Source organism: Camelus dromedarius, chromosome 1 (genome assembly GCF_036321535.1).
Source record: "Camelus dromedarius isolate mCamDro1 chromosome 1, mCamDro1.pat, whole genome shotgun sequence".
NCBI classification, from domain to species: Eukaryota; Metazoa; Chordata; class Mammalia; order Artiodactyla; family Camelidae; genus Camelus; species Camelus dromedarius.
Window position 1 is genome coordinate 18301284 of NC_087436.1, and position 25502 is coordinate 18326785.

The window sequence follows — 25502 nt, forward strand, 5'->3', positions numbered from 1 at the left end:
TCAGAATTTTCAGATAGAGAATTGGGGACCAGCGTTCTTCCTTCTCTCCCAAAATACTGAGATATTATCCAGAGAGATACTAGGTTAACCTTGGTTTTAGGGGTGAGGTGCAGGGGGAGGAGAAATTGTTTGTTACTAATACCTTTCACAGTGCCTTGCATAGAATGGTAAACCTAGATGATTCGACTTGAAATAACTTTAGGACTACAGATATAGATTGGACTTGGGCCAAAACAGACATTCCACTTAGGAACTAAAAACTTACAGAATTAAATATCCAAGGTATTAAAACTTTTCCAGCATATCAAAGCTCACTGACAGATATCATTACTATAATATTTTCTAATTTTTAACAAAAACCTATAATCTGGTCAAAGTGTTTATATGCCCAAGTTTTTCTCCTTTTTAACAAATCAAATGGGTTCTGGTCAGTACAAAAAGAAAGGCAAGGGCTTTCCACTCAGTGATGAGCAGCTGACGACAGCCAACCCTGGGCAAAGTGGCTCCAGTGAAATCAAATGTGTCTTCCTTCTCACCACCACCCGTCTCCCCCAGTTTCACACAGTGCTGTCACAGAGCACCACCCACGTCTTCCTTGAGGAGAGGGTCAGAAAGGAGCAATGAGTCAGGTTGCATCATCATATCTGTCTCACTGTTTCCCTCTCGGAACCCAGATGATGCTGCCAGAGCCATCGTCCACTCCACCCTGGGAAACGCCCGCGTGGACCACTGGTGAATACCCAGAGGCCCCGGCAGGTGGGCTGGAGAATCCGAGGAGAAAATGAGATGCTCTGTGACAAGAAAAGAACGACATGCAAAAGGAAAAAACGTTTTAAAGGGCTGGTAGAGTCTGTTAAACAGCAGAGGGGGAGGCAAAGGCTGGGGAGGCTAAACTGACAAGTGAATGTGGTGAGCAAGAAGAACACAAAGTGGCTCTCAGAGTCAAGGAAGCAGAAGAGAGAAGACAGGTAGTAAAGCTGCACACAGGAAACGTAAACAGGGAGAAGAGGAACAGACAATGAAAGGCAGGAGAAGTAGGGAGGAAACGAGAAGGTAACAGGCTAGGAATTATAACACATTTCAGTTCCTGTTAACATCATAAAAAGTACTGAGTACTTACTATATCCCAGACACTAATGTGGAATCCAGGGTAGACAGAGGGTAAAATTAAGAAGAGTTAAAAATGAAAAGAGAGAGCAACTCGAGGCCAACCCAGCCATAAAGTCTTTACTTCAGAAAAAGAAACTTGGTTTCAGAAGCAGACTCTGTGCCTGAAAGCACATGATATACATTTAATAAATAAGGCTGAATATATCAATAAACTGAAAAAATGATTGATAAGTTGATGGCTGCTTAGTAAAGAGATACGGAAAGAAAATAAAGAGACAGAAAAGATTATTTGTAACTAGAAAACGTCAATACTTTTGATGGTAACAGGCACAAGTAAAAAGAATTTTCCAGGTGTATGATTCTACAGAAGTCGATGATCAAATTTTGTGGGTCTATAAACTACACACATCCAGTTTTCATCTAGTAAACAGCAGAGTGCTTGGCACAAACAGAGGTCCCTGATCAGTATTTACAGATGGAGTGCAATGTTCATTCACATTTGTATGTGTTGACAACAGGGGTGAAAGGTCATTAACGTTCCTGTAGGCATTCACAGGAGTGACATCAAGTGTGCAACGTGTCATTATGAACATGCATGAATACAAATAGAGGTTTACATATCGCACCAGCACTGCGAAGACAGATTCCCCTGTGGGCTATGAAATGAGCGAACATAAACTTTCATGCATGTATGTGTACGTAAAATAATTGTAAATGTTTTATAATTGTATCATATATAATTATAAATACTTGCTAATCTTGAAAGATTCTTGCAAATGAAAAGGAAACACGTAACAGGTGAAATGATTAGGAAAAATTTGTGAAGGAGTACCTGGTGATGAGGCTTAAGGATGATATGCTACAAAGGTTACTCAAAGCAATGAAGAGGCTCATGAATATTGTTTCAGTTCATAGGTGAATTATAAAAACTTGATAGTATGTCCCTTACGTATATTTATAACTAAACCTCAATAAGCATGATGTTTCAGTGTCTGTGTAAGTACAGGAAATGCTTTCCAGGCTAACCACTACATTGAGTTACATAAAAATAAATAGGTTCATACACAGTGATACCCGTCCAAGATACAGGGCGATGCATAATATTTTAAGGTCCTGTCAAAAACATGTTTCTATTAGTTTTAAATACAAGCACACAGAACCAAGAACGAGTCACTCTTCCATCAAAAGGACATACCATTCAACATCATAAATTGAAGAAATTGCATGTATAAAATTGCAGAATTCTAAAACCTTAGAAGAATGCATTATTTTTAATACTTACAATGTATTAAATATTGCAAAAAGCAGGGTAAGAGACAAGTTCTAAGCACTGGGACAGTTAGAAGATTAACTATACCTGTATGAAAATGAGAAGCTCAAAGCTGAAAATGATACGGAGTAACATTTTAACCTCTCAAGATCTTGGTCCCCTCATTTAAAAAAAAAGCATATCCTAGAAACACAAATTTGTTACAGTTGTAAGATATGAATTATTACAAATTAAGGTTACTGATATCTTGGAAACTTCCAACTCTCCCACCTCCCAGTTGTATGACCTGGCATATCACTTTATTTCTCTGTTTCACCTTTCTCTGAAAAATGAGGTTAATGATGGAATGAGGTTGTTGTGAAAATTAAAGGAGATAATGCTTATAAAGCATACGCATGAGCCTCACGTGACAAGCACTCAAGAAAACCTTTCTAATTGTAGCATAATATTCAAAATTAAGACCAAAATAGCTTGGCATAATACATATAAAAGTCACCCTAACCAAGGCCTGTAGCCTACAGCCCTCTTCCATAAAATAAAGCATATGTTGGGAAGAGAGTCCAAGTTTATCGAATATGCATGACTCATGGAAAATACAAAATTCCTGATCTCCAATAACATTTGGAATTTCTCCCCCTGGATGCTAATTATTTGGTGGCAGGTAAGAAAGCGCTGCAGACTGTGCCGATCTGCCAGGAACCGAGCAGCGTTCCCTTCCTATGAAGTCTCCTCATGTAAATCCACTTCTGTGCTGTGAGCAGGAGCCTCCCTGGCAGCAGGCGCTCCAAGGAGAGGGCTCATGACCTCATTCCCATGTTCATTTCACACTCACACCGACCCAAGACTGAGCTCAGGAATCCGCCAGCTCGGCACCCCTGGGGCTGGCCGTCCCGTGCACTTCCGCCCCTGCCTCCTATCCCAGCAGAAGTGACAAATATTTAATTAAAAAAAAAAGTACTTCAGGTCCAAGCCAGGATCTTCGGACGGACTGCCAATTTCAGGACTCTTCGGACACACCTCTAGCCCTGACTCAAAGTCTCATCCTCTCGAATCCAACTCTCAAACCCAAAGGGTGTTTGGTTTATCAAGGGCTACCTTTGTATTCGGGTCAGAATGGACTGCAGAATGCTCCTAGCACTCTGTGTGGCTGGCCTCGGCTCCAGTGTCTAGCCAGCACAAGAGAAAGCGTTTTTGTTCAGACCAGACAACCCCTAGACTTGTTGCTATTCCTGGTACAACCGCCCAAGCCCGCGGGCAGGATGCCTAGAGGAGGCAGCTCCAGGGTAACAGGGAGTGTCCCCTCTCTTCAGGACCGCTCAGAGTCCCACTCTCTTCCCAGAGGTCGAGTGTCTAGCTGTGCCAGGATCTCACACATCTAGCTGCGACTCCTTCAATGTGCCCTCCAGTCCTTCCTCATAGGCTGAACGCTGGGGTAAGAAACATCTCACAGCCTCTGGGCCTTGAGGCGGAACTCAGCTCCCCGATCACCACTAAGTTGCACTGTCAACCAACTCTTCCCCTCACTTGACTTCTTCTGCCACAAGATGATGCTTGCTTAAGAGCTGGAGACCAGGATTGGAATTCCAGCCCTGCCACTTTCTACGTGTCTCCTCATATGCACCTGAGCCTAGTAAAGAAGCTAAGTCCGTTCAACTACCTACGGAGTGGTGGAGGGGGTGGGTGACCTGGAGTACAGGAAACCCTCGGAAAACCTAAAATGCTATTTATTAGGATTTAAACATTGTCAGATGCAGCTTCCACACTGACACTAAGAGGCTTTCCAAGGCATTGCAGAGATTTTTCAGAAAAGTGGACAAATCTTTCTTGGGTTGATGGGACACCCTCCGAGGTCCATGATGGGGTTGCTGTGGAGAGAAGGCAGGGAAGGCAGGTGTAACTTCAGAAAGGCTTCATCCCAAATCTAGGGGGGCACTTCAGAGAACGATGCTCAAATCTTCCCTCCCCACTTTCCTTTCCTATCACCTGGAGTTTCAAAACTCCTCTGTTCTTTAAAAATTTGTCTCCTCTTTATTTGTTCATCCACCTCCAACATCTTCAGGTCAGCCTTGAAAGTCCCCAACTCCTTGTGCTCACTATGGTTAAGGACAGGAGAAGAGCCAGTCTTGGATTTGAGCTGGAGCCTGCTTCTCTCCAGCCCTGAGACTCACTCGGGTCAGCGGACGACTCTTCAGGTCAGCTGCATGTGTAAAGTGGAGAAATACCAGTGCGTCACGGGGTTCTTGTGAGAACAACACGTGCAAAGGACAACTCGTACAACCCTGTTCTTCAACAAGGGACAACCCATACGACTTCGTTCTTCTCTCGTTTCTTGACTTCCTGCCTTCCCAGGGGTGGTTTCTTGGTCTTCTTCCTGCCTGAACCATGCAGGGCATTTGATACTGTCCACATCCTCCTCCCTGGAATCTCCCACTGGATTCCTTTACACTCCAAATTTCACTCTCTGAAAATGAGGCCCATCATCTCTCTGGCTGCTTCCTTCCCTTTCTGACAGAAATGTCACAGGTACCTTGAATTCAAGATAGATCGAAAACCCATCTCTATTCTTCCCAACCCTACTGCTCCTCTTGCATTCCCTGTCTTGGCTAAAGATATCTTCATCGATCGTGGCTGGAAAGCTTAGGGTCAGGTTTTTACTTTTCCCTTTCACTGCCTTTTACATCCAACATCCATCAGATTCTATTTTTCTGCCAAGTCTCTCTTCCTATTCATCCTTTCTTTCATTGCCAATGCCCTAGTTTAAGCCTCATCATCTTTTTTCTAGATTATTTCTAAAATCCAACCAGTCATCTCTCCTTCTGTGCCCCGCCCCCACCCCATCAGCTCTACTTCCTGTCAAAGGTCTGAATACACCCCTGCTCCCATCTGTCAATGTCTCACCACTGCCTACAGCACTGAGGCAAATACACAGCACAGCACCTGCGATCGGCCACACTCGGGCCTCATCTGCTCACAGAGCACCTTCTCACATCACATCCACCCACTCACCTCTGCCAGCAACCCCCCAGGGTGGGTGAATACCATCTGTTCCAGCACCTCCCTCCAGAGCAAAGAACAGGTTTGCTTGCAGCCTTGGAAAATAGTGTCCATCTAGCACAAATGGTAGGCATGCCTGCCAGTCATTCCAAGAGAGCTGAGTTTCCTACATTCAGAATTATTCCCGTATACCACAACCCATTGCGTATGCAGATATCATCTGACCGACCATCTTTGCAAGTGCCCTTGGGAACCAGGGCTCAGAGCACCAACACAAAATGTGATACTCTGGCTACTGAGAGTAATAAATTGTCCTTCATCTCTGATCCAGAAGACTTGTGTCTTCTACCAGCACCCATGAAACTATGCAGGGCAACTTGTTTATACAAAAGTAACACAGAATCTCAGAGCCTTCACTATCTTGAGACTAAAGTTAATATTTAAGAGGAGGAACCATCCCTCTACCATTTCCCCCCAAAATTTTCCCTTTAAGAAACACCAAAAAAGTGTTGAGTAAGATCCATCTAACACGTGCACACCCGGGAACAAGTGAGGATTAAGGTAAGCTGGAGTGGATGGGCAGCAAAGTCAGAGGCACCATTTTACTCTCAAACTCATCACTTGTGTGGTTCAAGTTTAAGTAGTTATAAAATTTTGCTTATATAAAAGAGACTCAAACTCAAGGCAAAAGTTGGCCATTGCTCTTTGCGAGATTCCCTTTCAGCCCTCCTCTATGACGGGCACGCTGGCAGAGGTCTAACGGTGCCTCGCCGCTGCCACCTGCCTCCTCTCCACCTCAAAGCATCAAATCAGTGTTAGGCAGCCTTGGAAAATCTCCTCCTTACTGTGGTTGTTTTTTTGGTTTGTTTTTTGTTTTTTGTTTTTTAAGACTGAGATAATCTAAAGCCATTGGCTTCTTCCAAATCCTCTCTGGTTTTCTCATTGCACTCTGGCCGTATAACTGCTCAAGTGTCCACAAGACACTGAGGGAAGGAAGGTTGAAAGTCAAGCCAGTAAATTTTGCTGCTTGTCACAAGCGCTACATAAAATTGCTCTGATAAAGTGAACTCAGATGATTTATTGCCCTATGTAAATTACTATTTTTCAAAAGCAAAGTTCCTTGGTGCTCCCAAAGCCTCAAATCAATAATGGGACTGTTTAATTATGATTGGCCTGAATTCAGAGTTACTTCTAAATAAGCAACTCACACTGAGCACTTGGCAGACGGCAATGTCCCAAGTATCCTCTTTTCATTCTCACAACCATCCTACATAAAAGTCACTACAGTTCTCCCGTATTACACAGGATAAAATCAAGACAGGTTATCTACCTAACTTGCACGGCTGCAGAGCTAGTAAGTGGAGAGATTCTAATCAGGGCTGATTTGGGGTTCCTGTTCTCCAGCACCAAGCTAAGAGCGCCCTAAAGAGCCTTACAAGAAGATGTCCATGCACCTCATCCAAACGTGAACCAACACACAAAACCTCACCTGCCTACTAGTAGCAAGAGAGTTTAACCATTTGTTCTGAATTAACTTTACTCAGCCATTCATTTGGAAGCTAAAAACTTTGGGAGCTTATTGTTTTAAAACAAATAAGATTACTAATTGAGAAAATGAATGATCAGCCCCAGCTCGCCTGGAGTTAGCATTTCAGCTCAGTATTTGCATTTCTGTAGACACCACAAGCATCCTGAGCTCCCTCCCACATAAGACAGTCCTCTGTATCCACCCACACTCATCTCACACCCATTCTGATTAAAAAAGAGACAGTGAGCGAGTAACTCTAGTTCACTTGCTGTAAATTTTTCGGGGACAGCTGTTCTTTATTTTCTTCGTTTTGCACGTAATTTGCCCCTGGCACTTCAAGATTAATGCACAATCATGGTAAAATATGTTGCAAGTTCACTTTAGGCATCTTCCCTCCCACAAAGATTAATACTGAAACCAGACATCACCATCACCTACCAGGGCCTTCCTGAACCCCCATGCAACTCCAGAAGTGCTCTGGAAGCAGAAAAATCCTCCAGCCAACCTCAGAATGCTTTTCCGAAAACCTGAAACTTCGCTTCTCAGAGAAAGAGAAATGCACTTCCACATGCGACAATTCAAAGACTGTCACATCTTAGAGGCAGCTTCCTACTTCTCCACCCCATGAATTCACAGCTCGTTACAAAGCTGAATTTGATAACTGACAGCTTGCCTAGACCGACGTTTGAATGCCACGCTCTAGAAATTAAAGTGAATATTCAAATTACCCACATATGGAAGATTTTTTTTAAGAGAAACTTTATAAACAAAAGTGACATACATATTTAGTTTTAAATCATGGCAACTATTTTAAAAATAGCAACTAAAAGAAGTTTTTTAAGCAAAGAGAGTCTTACTTTGTTTTTGCATAGTTTACAATGCACCTGAAATACTTGGAGTCACCAGTTCCCAAAAAAGACAATCTACTGGGCATGGGAGGCTGTTCTTTGAGTTACTTAAGGAAATCATTCTCCAAGCTCTTCAACCGTAAGATTTTTTTTCACATGTAACATGATGTACCTTTCTATCTATGTCTAAAATATTACCCATAATTCAGAAAGATGCAAACAAATTCATAAAGGAGTGAAAACCAATCCTACATGTTATTTTAAAGTAATAATTCCAACCACCTAGAGAAGAATAAATTCTTCCAATAATTTTATACATTATTGGAATACATAATATTGACAATGTGGCATTTGAGTCAAATCCTTGAGCACTCAAGCACAAATCAATTGCGTACTGAGGGCTATGTGTGCAATGTACTATACTTAGAAATGAGAAGAGGCAAGTAAAGGATAAATAAGATATTTTCTCTATTTCAAGGAAAAAGTAAAGTTCCATAAACAAAATAAATATGTGAGGTATAATGAACAACACCAGGCAATATAACTGTCAGGTTAAGAACATGGGTATCTCAGAATTAAAACAATTCAGGGTAAGGATGGAAAGAGGAAACAAAGAAATACATTTAATGAGCAGTAAAATCTACCGGCTACAAAAATTAGCTCTTTTACCTTCACAAACGTGGATGGCAGTAGATGTGAACGAACTTCCCACTTGCAATCATTTAGAAACTAAGAGTTTGAAAGGTTAAGAAAGGGTTACCAAACTTTGGAGCTTAAACCTGACAACTCCTTATGAACCCAGAAAAAGGTAGACCTTCTAGAGTAATCCAAGTGCCCCCCAACACACACGCCCCGCCAGCCACTCCTCCAACCCCGCCCATGGCTGTCAGGTCCCAGATGCGGCACATGCAAACATCTTCACTTCAACACCCAATCTCTCCCCTGCCGAAACTCCTCACTTCTGACGCCCCGGACACGTGCACCTAGACAACATCCCCTCGCCCCCTGGAAGGCAGCCCACGTGCCGGGTCCTCAGGGAAGCCTTGAGTCCATGGTATTTCAGAGGCCCGGGAGGGCCAAAGGGGAAGACTGAGCCCACTGTCAGCTTCCAGAGGCACCTGGAACGGCAGGCGCCGTCGTGAGAATGCCACGGAGCAAGGCAGCTGCACAGTCATGGAAGGGCGGTTGTGTGAATCTGCTTGAGGATAACGGGGTCTTTTCCCGCAAAGGGGGAAACTACCACAGGGCCCCAGGAACTAGGCATCATGCAGACAAGAGTAGGTAGGAGGGGCTGGTGGTAGGGTGAGTGAACGAGAACTCCCGTCAATACTTTTCAATTTGCCTTGAATTCACCGGCAAAGTATCTAAATATGGTGCGTGGCTTCAGATACACTGAGACTTGGCCACTTTGAGCCATTTTGGATTTCTCCTCTTAACTTCACTTTTTAGGAGAAAGATTCTACCTTACATCATTTATGCTCTCTCTCGTAATCCCCAAAGCTACACGGACCCAGGACCGAGGGCCCTCGTAAACTTTACCTTCCAGGAAAGCATCCTCTAAAAAATAGAAGATGAGAAAATTCCTTTCTCCACTTGACTATTCCCATTGGGCCTCTCACTGTCTACAGCAGAGGCCCAGCTACCAATGATTTTGATTCAATAAAGCTGATTGAGCCCAGGAATCTGCCTTTTCAAGAAGCACCCCAGTGATCCTAATACATTTCATCAGGTCTGCCAGGGACCTCTGAGCTTCCTTGACATCCTTTGCTTCCTGAACTAAAACTTGAAGGTGAAATTCCTTGCAGAACTCTGATCCTGCATGTACAACCAACTGCTGAGAGTGACTTCTTCATCTGCTGGATGACTTGGAGGTATCCATGCTCTCCGACCCCATGGCCAAACCGACAGTCCAGAATCAGTCACCTCCCCTGTGGAACGCTCCAACCTACACAGAACTCTGGGTCTTCTCGGCACCAGACCATCCTCCGCCTGGGTACCATACTAGTTTCCAGATCTACCTTTGTAAGCCTGCTCCTCTGCCCTTCCCTCCTCTAGTACTTACCCAGTTTCTTGCCAATTAAATGCAAGTGCCCGAGTCCTTCCTTTCACTCTGTTTCTTCCTGCTTCCTTTCCTTTCCTTTTTTTTTCTTTTGGCTTGTTTCTGTCACATTCTGTCTCCATGTCTTTGCTGAGGTCTCTCTAAAGGCCAAAATGTACTTTTCTAATCCTTTAAATCCAAAGAAGGCTGGTCCTAAACACAGTCCTTAGTAAAGAGCAAGGACTCAGCGATCCATCGTAACCGACTATACTTCAATTTAAAAAAAAAGTTATAGCATCACTCAGCTGGTTCTCACCAAAAAACAGAAAAAAAGTAGAATACTCTCTGGCCTCAAGAGAATTAAAATCTCACTGTTAAGGCGTACTATATATGTTAAAAAATAAACATTATTTGTTTAAATATCTTACTATGCTGTTAAACTTTGAGGGAAAGAAAAAAACAATTCTCTCGATCCATGCAAACCTGTAGCACTTTTCAGTACCTGGTATACTCCACTCACTTTCAATATCTGTATTTTGTCTACCATGAATGGATCAAGCATAATAGGTAACCAGACTTTCATGTGTATCCCAAAGGCCCAGAGCAAGGTTACCGGCACTCTGTGATTACTCAGTAAACACTGGTTGACTGGCTTCAGATCAGAACTAGGGTTTAACAACGCTAAGCCACCTGTTACTGAGGGAGGGAAAAGAACACCGTGCTATTTTCTTCAGAAGTTTTGTTTTGTTTGGGTGTAGGCTGGGTTACTTTTAAAAAGAAGTTAAAAGTTCCCCCACGTAGCCGGACACTATAAACATAAAGATAACAATCACGTGTCCCATCGCTCCAATCCACTAGAAACTCTTCCATGAGGACGGCAGTGCCTAAACTTTACTACATTATCACCTGGGGAGCACTGAAAATCCGGCTTCCTAGCTCACACCCACCAGCAATGACATCCGACTGGCTGGGGGTGGGAGTTAGGCATCAGCCCTGCTTAACAGTCCCAGGGGATTTCACTGCGCAGCCCTGTCTGAGAGCTGCTGCTTTCGGAAGTCCTTCCGCCTGGGAACATCAGAAGTACTTTCCTAGTGGTGCTCAGACAGCCTGCATCTGTTAAGAGCTGGTACACATCATTAACAAATCCTTGGTAAACGGATGAAAGATCAGTTGATCTGACTCTCGTGTGTGCTGTAACTTCATGAACAAACAACTCTAAGGACAGGAAGAGTATGATCTGTAATCAATGCTGATACTGCAGTGACATGGGGTTTGTTCTGATGCCAAAAGTACAGAAACCGCTAACAGTCCCATGCAGGCCAGTATACATCATTATGTTATGTATTATATATGCATCATATATTATACGTGTTATCTGCATTTGTATGTGCATATACTAAAAATGTTACCTTTTCTCAGGGTCCTGAGGGCTATAGTAAACGGTAGACAAAATAAAAAATTAAAAAATGAATATATGTATGTTCATGTATGACTGAAACATTGTGCTGTACACCAGAAATTGACACAACATTGTAAACTGACTATACTTCAACAAAAAAAAATTAAAAATAAAAAAAGTAAATGTTAGACACTTGTCTGATACTTGGCAAATACTAAAGTGATGTCACAAATAAAGCTGATAAAAATACCAAATGTCATTTTTTAAAGGAACATGGCTAGGTAAAAGTTGCACTAACTTTTAACAGAAACATGTGAAATGGTAGTTTACAGACAGTGAGAGTCATGGTTAGAATGCTGGGAAAAAAGTGATTAGAAATAATTCTTCAATCAGATCTCATCAGATGCCTCTGGACACGAGGCATGTAGACCCAGGAATCACAGGCAGCAGTCACTGATGCTATTCACCAATAGCATTAGTTCTCGCCCTCTGCGCGCCCTCTGTGCTATGTAGACTCTTTGGGGCTGAGTGGGGCTACGTGGCTCTTTCTGACCAATCAGCTGTGAGCAAATGAAACTCACTTCAAGACCAGAGCACCCATTTGCAAGTCCAAAGCCCCCCAGAGCTGCTGCCCTCCGGCAAGGCAGGCAAGAACCCGGGAGCCCAGGAATCCAGCGATGGGCAAAGCCCCCTAGCAACACCTCAGTGAGAAGTAAGTCTTGTTGTTTTAAGCTACAGAGAATTTCAGATTTCCCGTAATACGAACATAAACTAGCTTTTATCCTGACTGATGAAAAAACTACGTGAGCCAACAACGTCTGTAGCATTTAAAAAAAAAAAGATCAGCAGCAGTGATAGCTGATTTGGGGGAAATCATTCAGAGCAATATTGCCTGAGGGAACCTCCAAATTTAGGATAAAAGCCTCAGAGAGTCTACAAAGTTCCCTGTGATATTGACTAACGTGACCTGACAGTCGATTCTTTTAACTCTATTTTTAGTCTCCTACTCCATTAAAGACAAAAGGCTTTAGTAATGGAAGACCTTCAGGAACAAAAGATTTGAAAGGAACAAACATAAACATTTCTTTTTTAATTTTCAAATGGGAAAATCCAACTTAAAATGTGTAGACTCGGTCTTCCGTTAAAAACCTCCAACAATTTATTTATTTACAGTGAAAACACGTTCAACATATGCAGATCCTACTACACATATTCCATTCAATGTACACAACACTCCATAAAACTACACGTACCAATCAAAAAGCATTCTAGATAGATTCTTATCTGCTCAGGCAGAAGTATGTATAAATTATACCCTTTGGGGAAAGGATTTTATTTACCAAAATAACAAGCATGCAAGCGATACAATTAAGGTTCTTAAGAAGCTTGGGGAAAAGAGAAACATGAATGATGAAGTGAGGGATACAAAAACCACAGTACTTTTTTCCTCAACTCTGGACATTTTTGAAGCACTAGGAAAAAGAAGAAATTTGTCAGCTCAACCTCAGTGTAGTTGAAATGAATGAAAATCCGTCACCGCCTGAATTACCACTGTAAGAGAGAACGGGAGAAAAGCTTTCTGTGGCTTGGGTTTTTATTACCGATGGGCAAACCCCCAAATCATAAAACAGCTCATATTCATCTGTTATCCATCCCTCTAATTTCACAGGTGGCAGTCCTGGCTTTATAACAAAGACCCTGTTTTGACAGAAAACACAAGTGCAATGCTTCACCCCGCTAAGTCATCCAGAGTAGGGCTGAGAGATACAATAGATGAGAGTGAATTAAAAATTCAATTTATCCATACTTCACTAGGCTGTAAACAAAGAGAACTCCAACCTCCAGAAAGAGCCTGTTTTGTAATGTTCAATATTTAGTTTCTCTGCAGTCTGCTGGCATGGCTGTAAAAGCACCAGGGGCCTGGTTTTCCTTAGGGATACTAAAGAAAAGAGCTTTTGGTCAGGAGAACAACGGGGAGAGACTATCTTTCCTTCAATTAAAATGGAAACAATCCAAATATTATCAACAGGCAGATGAATAAACAAAGTGCAGTATATCCATATAATGAAACACCACCTAGCAAAAAAAAAAAAAAAAAAGAGCTAAGGATATATGCAACAAGATGAGTCTCAAAAGCCTTATGCTCAGGGAAGTGGGGGGAAGGGATAAACTGGGAGTTTGAGATTTGCAGATACTAACTACTACATACAAAATAGATAAATAACAAGTTTATACTGTATAGCACAGGGAACTATATTCAACATCTTATAGTAACTTATGGTGAAAAAGAAGATGAAAACGAGTATGTGTATATGTTCCTATATGACTGAAGCATTGTGCTGTACACCAGAAATTGGCACAACATTGTAAACTGACTATACTTCAATAAAAATAAATACCCATAAAAAAAGCATAATAAAGAGGCCAGACTCAAAAGTCTAATTCTGCATAATTCCCTTCATTTAAAATGCTGGGGGGAGGGGCAGGGAAGACAGAGCTAATGTGATGAAAAGCAGCTCAAGAGTTGCCAAGGACGAAGTTGGGAAAGGAGACTGACTGCAAAGGGGCACAAAGGAATTGGGGGAGGGGAAGCAGGTGACAGAAATCTCCGATGGCTGTGGTGGCAGTCACAACTACACTACTTGTCAAAACTCATCAATCTGTACAGTTAAAATCAGCAAACTTCACCATATGTAAATTACATCTCAATGACGCTGATTTTTAAACAGGAAGCCAACAGGACAATGGAAGACGGAAATATCTTACTAGCGTGTGAACAAGAAGTGATTAAGATTGGTCGTCCAACACTGCTGATTCTTCTCATGATTCTCATCTGAGCACTGACTTCACATTTCAGTGCAAGGGAGAAACATGCAAATAAAAAGGAAAACCCCATCCTGTCAGAGTAAATGAACAACTGAATCTCTAGAATGTGCATTTTGCATTAACGTATTTTATTCTACAAACTTGACCATGCAATAAGCATTCTAAATGACCCTTAGATTTTACATACCTATCGCCTGTCATGAATAAAATGATTCAATCATGTTACCTCGTGCTTCAACTGCACTGATGCATTTTCTAAGAATTGTGAATCCCATTTTATCCAACTGTGCACCTGAAAGAAATACAGTTATAAAATATTAAAGGCATAACTAATTACCCATAATTCTCTCCCTTAAAAAATAGGACAATATTACTTAAGTCCAATCTAATTTTTATTTCACTCTTTAAAAAAAAAAAAAAAAGAAGAGAGAAAACTAAAGGCCAGATATTCCCTGTTTAAGTAACATAAATGAGAATTTCCTATATTAAGAGGAGCATCTACTGGAATATCTGGACATCTATTACCAGTATTTATAAATAAATTAATAATTTAACATAACTTTTAAGTTAATAAATATGTTATTTTAAATAATGGAAAGAAAGTGATACAAGTCTTTAGGGGAAGCTATCTAAAAATAGTTAACATTTTGCCCAAATTCCAACAACAGCTAAGTTTTTTCTTAATTATATATATGAGTGAAAGTTCTTAAATTAATTAACAGCTAAAGAAATGACGAACCTTTTTTTTAAACCTAGAGAAAAAACCTAGAGAAAAAAAAGTTAAGAAATCTTAAAAAATAATATTTGGGCCACGAGCTTGAAATTTTTTTCATATTTTACACCATGCTCTAAGTGTTTAAAATAGTATTTTATTATTCCTAATGAATTTATTACAGATTCATGTAGCAAAAAAAGATTATTTTGAAAATATAATTTTATATATTTTTTCTGACATAGACATTTGACCATAATTAGTCAAATTTGACCTATTTGAGTATCCTAATACAAGGCAACTCTTCTTGCAAAACTGAAATCAGGGAAGGTGAATGCTTCATTCTGTATTTAAGGAGCAGTAACAGTAACTTTTGGTTCTCAGCGGGGAGAGCATGAACAATTCATGAACATAAACTTTACAGACTTAAAGCTGAGCTTGAAGAGTATATTAATAAAAAAAAAAACTGGGCTGCGGTTTACTTTTTAAGGGTCCACTATTCACAACGTTTTATAAAATGCAAGCGTTTCTTTCTGCTTCACAAAACTACTTTTCTAAAACATGGCATGACTTCATATCTCTATAAAAACAAGAAAAAAAAGGGAAGGGAGAAGAAGAAAAGGAGAAAAAGAGGGGAAAAGGAAAAGAAGAAAGTGAAAGAAAAGGAAAAAGGAAGAAGAGAAAGACAAGAGGGGAAAGGTCAGGCAGGTGCTTCTGTAGACGGACAACTTCCCGTGGCATCTGGTCAATTTCCAGGGCCGGGCTAGAGGAGACATCCTCCATTCCAGGGTTGGCTCAAGTGACACACACATTGTGATCATTTTGAAATCATGTGTTATGTAACCATGTTTCCAAACTGTGGGCATCTGACAAACAGAGCTTAATTCCTCCAAAGCCATTAAAAGTAGATTTGTAAACAATCCAGCAAATTTGATCACATTTTCATTTCATCTCAGTAAAAATCAGTCAAAGTGCAGAGCTAGGTAGTACTTCACATCAACGCCAGGTGACAAGCACTGTCCCAGAATATCTGAAGGCGCCTGACTGCTGTTGCGTGTTATTTTCTACGGTGCAATGCGGTACCATTGGTGCAGCCTATACTCCAAAGACGTTAAGGATAAAGGACATCAGGGCAGAGGTAAGGGGGGTTGGGAACAGGCGACCTGATTAACAGTTCCTACCCACAGGAGTTCAAACCTTAGGAAGTTGAAAGTTGCATTCCTGAAACTCGTATGTGTTCATTTGTGGCTGTAAGAATAATACCAAAGTGAACTATAGAAAAGGTATTTTGTTTTTTATAGAGAAAGACTATGGGGGCAGGGGGAAGGCTCAGAGCTGGGACAGATCAATGAAGGTCCCAGCAGTTGAGGGGAACTAGAGGAAGTTCTCAGTGGATAAGACAGAACACATCTACTACTTAGAGAACTAGCGTACGGTGCAGAGCGACAGGCTGACATCAGAAATAAAAACAGTAGTTCGTGGGAAAGGGAGACAACAGTCAATTTCAATCAACTAGCACTTACTTCCTTCTGGTCTTGGGATGATGGCTCTATTAAAACTATAGAACACCTAGTAAAAGAGAAAAAAGGGAAACAGCATTTTTAGCAAATCAGTAAAAATGGTTCTAGTAGACATACCTAGGACTGTACAAAAAATACACTGACATTGGTTAAGCCATTTCATGTGCTCAGATGCAAAGACAGGTAACAAAAAGGAGCACTCCGAGTCTACTTTGTCTCTTGTGGAGGCATGCCAAAGTAGCCAAAATAAGATGAAAAGGGGTTAGGACTGAAAGGTAAATTTGAAATGCTCAGATTGCATTCTAACCAATACGGTGAAGCCCAATTTTTTCGCCACTATTTCTAAAATCTAGTATTTCCTTAAGAAAGACGTGACTTCTGCCCATAATCTGAATGACCACATCTGAAACCCTGAGGTGATTCCGGGCTGCTTCTTAGAATTCTAGCACTGCCCCATTATTTGCAAGCTACATAATCAATTGGAAAAAATACATGGTACCTTAAGAGTCCCCACATAAACACATAGCTGAATATTTTCTTTCTGCAGACTTGCTTTTGTATATTGCAAATTAATTACTTGGCTTTTTACTCTAAAGGAGAGGTTTGTATGTCTTCAAGGTTACATTGCCTTTGGCAACAGACTTATGGCTACATGACTTAGTCACGTGGTCATTTTGCTCTGCAGGTATGCAAACTCAACTTTCCAAAGCCATTCTTGCATCTCTGGGGGGATAAGTCCTGATCAGTGCATTGCCCTTGCTGGAGAGGATTAGGATAACCTGTTCTGGATCTCAGCAACTATCAATGCTGTAAATCCTCTTGACTCTCAGCTAAAAATTTCAAGGACAAATTAAGAATAAAGAGACAGAACTAAAACCACAGAGACTAAACGTAGATAGAGTATAATAAAGTGATACACAAATCTGATCACTGCTTTCTTCCTCCAAGGATGATACATATTTTAAAAATAGATCCTATATAGGAGAATGTAACTTGGGCTTCCATTTGTCAAACACAACACCAAGGCTGCTGCCCAGCCCCTGTGCCCTATTCCCTCTATTCTCAGTGTCCTCCCCATTACCACCAGATAACATTATCTTTTGCCCGTTTCTTAAGCTCAGTTCTGACACCTCCCCACCTCCTTTTTTTTTTCTTGTAAACTATATATGACCCCTCTTCTATTTCGCAAACCATACTCTTTCCCTCTCTTTAAATCCGGCTAAAATGGCAAATGCTTTCCAGATGAGCCCACCTGGTACCTGCACTGGCTGTTTACTTAGAGTCATAATACTTCAAGCAGAGTTTATTTAAATTGGTTTAAAAAGGTGTTTTCTATAATTATCCTCACTAAGCTCCCCATTCAATACGTGATCTGCCAAATTCTCAACTCCCAGATGCCACCGGTCCACTGAAACGAAAGCAGTTTATAAAGTGGCAAACAGACTGCCTCTGGGTCTCCATCATCGCCTTTAATTTATTCCTCAAACCAGTCAGAAGACAGAGGCCCATTCACGAAGGCTACATAATATTGCAGACAGCGAGCCATGAGGCTAAACCATAAATTGTTCAATCAAACAACATTAGTACAGCAGTCACGTGTAACACCACCAGCACAGCCTCATAGGTACGGCTCCATCTCCTCTGAGAATCAAAACGAACTGCAAGCATTTACTGCCTTCATCACCCAAAGTACTGTCAGGTAGGAAGGAAGAAATTGAGAATGTGGATGACTTCCTCAAGCAAAGCAAATCAAAGCGGCGAAGTCAAGAGAAATCAAAAATAAAAACTAACGATACAGCAGCCTTCCATGTGCCGCTGAGACCTCAAGCCAAATTACTAGGATATTGGATGCTTCCAAGAGGAATTCAGACACCAGCTTTAGCAGGGAATTTTTTTCAACTACTATAAAGCAAAAATAACAGGAAAATGAACACAAGTCCACTCTAAAGGATCTGAAGGAAAACTCAACCATCAGTTATTCTTACAGCTTCTTTTCCACCCAGAGCTTCCAACCACTGCTTCCGTTCCTCCTCGGAGAACGCCTGCATGGTCAAGGAAACACCGGGCCTGAAAGACACCAGGAACAGATCAAGTTACCCCTTGGTTGCTGAAAACAAACCTTTTCTCTCTCATGTTTTATGGTGGTAATTAAGTTGCTTGCTTTAAATTTTTAATTGTGATAAAATACACAGGACAAAGTTTACCATTGTCACCATTTTGAACTACACAGTTCAGCAGTATCGAATACTGTCATTCCATTGGGCAACCAACCTCCAGAACGCTTCCTCTTCTAAAACTGAAACTCTCATATCCAATGAACAACAACTGTTTCCCCTCCTCCCAGCCCCTGACAACCACCTCTTACTTTGTCTCTAGGAATTTGATTGCCCTAGCTAACTATTACAGCACTTGTCCTTCTGAGACTGGTTTACTTCACTTGGTATAATCCCCTCCACTTTCATCCATGTTACAGCGTGTGTCAGAACTCCTTTCCTTTCCAAGGCTGAATGGTATTCATTGTATGTATACACCACATTTTGTTTATCCATTCATCCATCAATGGACACTTGGGTGATTTCTACTTTTTGATTACCATAAACAATGCTACTAACATAGGTGTATGAATACCTCCTCAAGACCTGGCTTACAATTCTTTTGGGCATATACCTGTTGACTGAAAAAAATATGTACAACCTCAAAGTTGAGAGTTATGTTTTATTCGGCGGCCTTTGTGAGTACTCGAGCCTGGGAGGCAGCCTCTCAGATAGTGCTGTGGGACTGCTCCAAAAAGGCAAGGGAGGAGCCAGGATATATTTGAGTTTTTGCAATAAAGACCAGGTAGTCAGAACATCAAAAGATTACAAAAGTCTGAGCTCACTGAAATCATTCCTTTCATATGCACCTTAGCTATCCAGGGCCAGTATCCTGCGTCTTTCTCATCCTGAGCTCCCTCTGCTCACCATCAGGGGTGGCGGTAGCGGATGATGACTCGATGGCCACAGCATCCTTTGTTTACTGATATGGCAGGCAATATTGTTCATTCACATACCCAGAAGTGGAAATTTTGGATGTGACATAACAAATACATGTTTGGTCTCTGACCTGACTTCCTGGTACACAGCTCCTAAAATCCTTACACTCTCTGAAATGGTATCAATTTATATACTAATGAGACAATGGGGCTAGGGGCTCCTGGAGAGCCTCAGGATGGGGGCTGGCTGCCAGAGGAGCCAACCCCACGATTAAAGGATTAGAAATTTCAGCTCTACACTCTCCCCCACCCCATTCACCTCCCAGGAGGGGAGCAGGCTGGAGATTAGCTTCAAACACCAAATGCTCAATGACTTCATCAATCGTTCCTACACAATGAAGCCTCCATAAATATCCCTGGGGTTCAGAGAGCTTGCAGGTTGGTGAGCACATGGAGATGCTGGGAGGCAGTGCACTCAGAGAAGACACAGAAGCTCCAAGCCCCTTCCTCCATCCTTTGCCCTCTCCATCTCTTCATCTGGCTGTTCATTTGTTTACATTAAAGCATCCTTTGTAATAAATCAGCAACAGCAAGTAAACTGTTTTCCTGAGTTCTGTGAGACATCCTAGCAATTTACCAAACTTGAGAGGGTCATAGGAACACCTGATTTATAGTCAAAAGCACAGGTGACAACCTGGTCTTATAACTGGTATCCAAAGTGGGAGGGAGCAGTCTTCTGGGACGGAGCCTTTACTCTGTGGGGTCTTCACTAACTCTAGTTAGTGCCAAAACTGAGTTAAATCGTAGGACACCTGGTGTCCACAGGGAACTGTAGAACTGCTTAGTGTAGAGAAACCCACACATCTGGAGGACAGAAGTATTCTGTGAGTACAGAGAAATAGTTCTATCTCACAAGAGGGGGGTCAAATGGTCATTTTATTGGTAAGTTTTTGAGAAACTGCCACACTGCTTCCACAGCAGCTGCCCTGTTGTGTGTTCCTGCTAACAGTGCGTAGGGTTCCAATTTCTCCATATCCTCACCAACACTGGTTATTTCTTCTCTTTTTCTCTTTTTTTTAAAGTAGCCATCCTAACGGGCGTGAGGCGGGTAGTGATGATTAACTTTTTATTTATCAAAGAGATACATGTTTACCTGTTACCCAGGCATGGACAGAGTAAAGCCAGAAAGTCATTTTTCACCCCATCCAAACTGCACTCCCAAGAAGGCAGCACTGTTAACCGCTCGGGGCGTTTCCTTCGTATTTGCATTGAGCCCTGTGTTGGTCCTCAGCGCCACATGTCCGTCTTTCTCAGTTCAGTTTATTTAGACATTTAGAGATTCTGCCAGAAAACTCTCAACACTGGGAAAGAATACTAGGTTAAAAAGGCATTAATAATCCCTCTTGTGGGGAAGGGTACAGCTCAAGTGGTGGAGCGCATGCTTAGCATATACAGGGTCCTGGGTTCAATCCCCAGTACCTCCCCTAAAAATAAATAAGTAAACCTAACTATCCCCCCACCAAAAAAATAAATAAATAAAATTTCAAGAATAATAATCCTTCTTAAACTGGTGGTTTCTCAAATTAAACACATTTTGCACATCTGATCAAAAGTATTAAAAATGAACTTTTCTGGCAAGGGGTTCAAAGGTAGAATACTCTAAACCACAGAAAACTGGAAATGAAAGATGGCTGAAATGGAAAGTAAATACTCATTCCTGTTTCATACTGGATATACTTTTTAAAGTTATCACTCCTGTAATAGTGTTTCACCTCGTTTTCAAATACTGGATAATCTTTTACCATAAGGCAAGTGGCAGCAATCAAGTGTAATTCAATAATCACTACAATTTTTATAAAATGCTATAAAGCATGCAGTACTCCAAAAGCGCCGTGCCCAACACTCACTCCCACGGGCACTGTGCTTTCTCTCCGCCTCATGGTTATAAAGCTGAAGCAGAAGTTCCCTGCTTCAAGTTCATGACAAAGTACCTAGAGCTGCAACTGACAGGCTCTTGGCTACCACCATTTTCTCCAGACCATGAACTTGGGGGGAAGGGGCGCGCGGCGAGGGGAAACCATTTGTAATGCCCCAACTCCACTCGCAAACAATAAAATGGATCTTTCCTGACTACCCCAGACATTCATGCGTGAACCCAGCTCTGCCATCACCTTGGCACCACGGAGCTCACAACCACGGTTCCACCTCCTCTCGCTCTGCTATGCACAGCATCCTTTTGGAGCAAGAATCAAGGCAAGATGCCCAGAAAAGCAGGCTGTTTTAAGAAGTTCCTCGACTGGGACGTGAAGATTTTGGCCCTTATTCTTAGTAACCCACACTGTGCTCAGGGGAGTTAATTACAATTGTGAGGGAAAACTTCAGATGGCATGAATGTTTTTCTTTACATCCGTTATGTGATAAAACAATATTTACACACGGGGGTCTCAGGACGGAATGAGTGCTCCATTCCTGTAAAGAATAAAAAAGCATCGAAAGACCTCTCTAAAAATTCTATGTAGTGAAACATTTAATATGTAATTAAGTGAACTAAAGTATAAAATGTGCAATAAGATGCTATAGCAAATACCTAAGAGAAAGCTGATGACTTTCTAATCCAGGAATGGCCAAACTAGCAAAGAATATGGGACCCAAGGCCAAAAATGGCCAAGTCTGTCATGGGAACACAAACACAAGGTTTACAAACTTTCAATTCAACAAACTCTGAATGACTATTTACTCGGCTTTAGGTCATGTGCCAGAAGGTCAGGAATTATTGAATATCTTACTATGTGCTGGACACAGGGCTAAGCATACAGCCCACGAAGGACTGACTGTCTAGCAAAGAAAGCGCAAGGTAAACAAATGACAAGTAATCCACTCATTACCACTACACAGCGCTGCAGGGAGTCAGGGAAGGGTAAATGAGTCGAGCCAGCCACCTAGAAGGGAAAGAGGAAGTGACGATGACATCAGAAGGTGGATGCCCGAATCCGGAAGCATTCAATTTCAAATGTGCTAAATTACTGTGGTCACGTGAGCCAAGTCAGCCACCAGTCTCTCTAGAAGCAATTCAGGATTTCAAGGGGCTAAGGGAGCAAGAAAGGAAAGCCTGACGTAACCCTGGAAGTGAGACTTCCCTGGGAAAGGGACATTTCATCTGAGGCTTTAAGGATGAGTGAGCCGTCAAGGAGCCACAGGGCCAGAGTCGTCCCCCGGGCTGACAAGGCACAAAGAGCGGACAAGCACACGTGGAGGAGCCGGGATCAGCCTCTTCACGGGTCCTGTAAACCAGCTGGTGATGCAGCCTGGGGTTCAGCCACAGAGGGCCTCCCTGGCCAGGCTAAGGGACCGCTGATCAGCATTGTCACTGAAAGGTTTTAGCAAGGGGTTACCGTGATCAGATTAACGGTGCACATCAAGACTGACTGCTGGGTGGAAAACAGACTGAAGATAGGCAGGAGCTGCCCACAAAGATGTGTCAGAAGACAGATGAGACAGAATGACCAAAAGGAAGGGAAAAGGATGAATGGACCTGAGAAGTAGTCAAGAGGCCCTGTACATGCTGTGGACGACACAACGAGCAGGAAAGCTGCCACTCCAGGCATAAAAAGTGACAGATCAATTACAATACAGTGTCAACAACCAGGACGGGGATTCCATGAAGGCCAAAAACAACTGTAGCAAATAAGGACTTAATATACTTACAATGCTCCCAACCAGACGCTGAACCTGATGACATTCCTTGTGCTTTCTAGTCCCTTTTTGTTTTCTTCTAAGGGTTTCCATTCATACGTGGAAATAATACTTACTACAGGTAGACGGTGGGATATTCTTAACCAAGGTGCACATAGAGCAGCAAACAGAGATGTTGGCTAAGAGGAGGAGTGACTGGTTCTAATAACTTGGAATGCAGGACAGAAGTGTTGAAAGTTGGAGAGTTTAAAGAGTTATGAGCTAGAATGACAGATCCTGAAGTGAGGAGCAAAGCAATTGTCAGGCTTCAGAGGAAACAGCCACATTATGTCTGGATAGAAATCCAATGTGGCACCAAAAGGAAAGTGTCATTCTATTCCTTGTCTCCAGACGTGATGCCTCAGGCCTGAGGCCCCAGCTCTCTGAGGCATACAGGGGGGAACAAACCAAAATGCTGAAAGATGCGAGATTAAGCTGAAATATATTACCTACGAGGAAAAGAATTCTGTTTCTGTTTACACTGTGACAAATAAGAACGCGCGGACTCAAAACAATTCCACTTCCAAGAATTATCTCACCACACGGCACATTCGTCAGAACACTGCCCACTTGTCACACATTACTTAAAGGATCTGTCCCCAGTATCACCGAGAGCCGTGTTCCCGGCGATCACAGACACGGCTCACGGGCATCCTGTTTACTGCGCCCCTACCTTGAAATAAAACGTAGTGCACTGAAACATGTTTCAACCATTTTAAATTTCACAGGTTTCTTTCCTTGTTTGGTAATCAATGGCTAGGAAATCGTTAAACAAAACTGAGACTTAAGGAAACACTGGGCCCATTTTAAATGACAGTATTAATAGCATCTCATTGTTCAAACAAATTAGAAAATTTCTCTAGGCTTTAGCAGGGTGGGGTAACAGCTCAGTGGTAGAGCACATGCTTAGCACACTGGATTCAATCCCCAGCACCTCCACTGAAAATAAATAAATTTTTTAAAAATTTCTCTAGATTTTGAAACAAAGGGAAGATGATTAATTAGTAAAATTTAATAGATATATAGAAGAACATGGTGAATACGAGGCTGGCGAAGAACAGAAAACTTTGCCACGATGTGCCAGATTATTCACATAAAGAAAGAAATCTCAACGATCTCTTCGTTTCATGGAGAAGCTACAGTAACATTAGTGATGCCACTGGAGCTAGAACCAGAATTGAGAAAGTTCTACTTTGGGGTTGTTGGAGCAGACACTGCGCCATGCTCTGCACTGGTCCCACTGGAGAGAGCCTTGTCTTCCTTCAAAGACTTCACTTCCACCAAACTAACATCTGGTCCGTACTCAGGGCCAGACACTGTGCTCAGCCCTGGATAATTCACCATGCACAGCAAGGCAGAACACATTCTTGGTGATTACAAAGGCAGACGTATCAACCTCATGAAGTAAAAGTAGGTCAGATAAAAGACAGCACCTGGCCAGGATGGTCTGTCTAAACTTAAAACCGAAATTACTATTAGCAGAACATAAGGTTGAGAATTAATATCTGAAGCAAGAAACACTCCGATTCAACAAGCTCTTGTTGTAAATCAGCATCTCAATCTCTTTTCATTCATTCATCCAAAAAACACTCCTCTGCACCAGGCTCTACCCCAGGCCCAAGAGTGAGAAGCAGTTTACAGAGCTATTATTGTCTGTTTTCTGCATTTGACCCTGTATCTACTAATTCTCTTTCAACTGCATTTTTTTATATTTCTATCAACGCACGTGGAAGACATGCATTTTCCTTATATTCTACGTGACAGACCAATGAGCCCGTAAATTAAGAAAATACATAAAAAGGTAAAGAGTGGAGAGAAACAGTCACAAGACATTTATGAGATGTCAATTAATAAGATATCATTGTAAATGGAGAAATTAAGAGAAAAACTAAGAAGCAACTACCAAAACTTATGACGGTAACAATCAGGAAATATTCTAATGCCTTTCTAAGAGGAACGTTGAAAGGAAAGGGGGAAAGAAACCCAGCACATTGTAAGTCCTGTGCTACATTTTACTGTAAGGAAAAAGTGTGAGAGCCAAGGAACTTTTTCAGTTATAGAAATGTAGTCGTCATACTCAGCTTCTCATAAGGGTTGCTGGGAAAAAAATTTTAAATACAATCTGTGAATCAGATATTTTTCCAGAGATGATTAAGCATGTTGCCTGATTTTACTAATAGTGAAGACTCTCTAACAATTTCTTTCTTCTGTCCACCGAAAAGGTGTTTCAAATGGAGCAAGTAAGCAATGATATAGTCACAAGTTGGATTTTCTCCAAAGTGAATTCAAACCATCAATCACTAGAGAACAGCTGCTGCTTCTTAGAACACAGAAGTTGTAAGAGAACACAGCATGAACCGTAACATGAACAGCATGAGCACCTTAACAGCATGAGATGGAAAACCTACAAAACCAGTGTTTCTTTAACTTTCTTGATTGAAGTGTAGTTGCTTTGCAATGTTGCGTTAGTTTCTAGTGTACAGCACAGTGATTCAGTTATACAGATATATATTCTTTTTCATATTTTTTCATTATAGGTTATGATAAACTATTG

The 25502-nt window shown here is 41.7% G+C and overlaps 1 protein-coding gene across 21 annotated transcripts in view; it reads right to left on the bottom strand.

The window, feature by feature from the left end:
• The window catches only part of ARHGAP10 (Rho GTPase activating protein 10), a 301184-nt gene that overhangs the window by 130861 nt on the left and 144821 nt on the right, over positions 1 to 25502 (bottom strand). For all 21 annotated transcript variants that reach the window (XM_064491268.1, XM_064491252.1, XM_064491357.1 and 18 more), the window contains exons 11-13: positions 18231 to 18312; positions 16249 to 16294; positions 14240 to 14305 (exon numbers count right to left, since the gene is read on the bottom strand). In XM_064491268.1, the coding sequence (XP_064347338.1) occupies positions 14240 to 14305; positions 16249 to 16294; positions 18231 to 18312 (194 nt within the window). The remainder of the gene's footprint in view (positions 1 to 14239; positions 14306 to 16248; positions 16295 to 18230; positions 18313 to 25502) is intronic.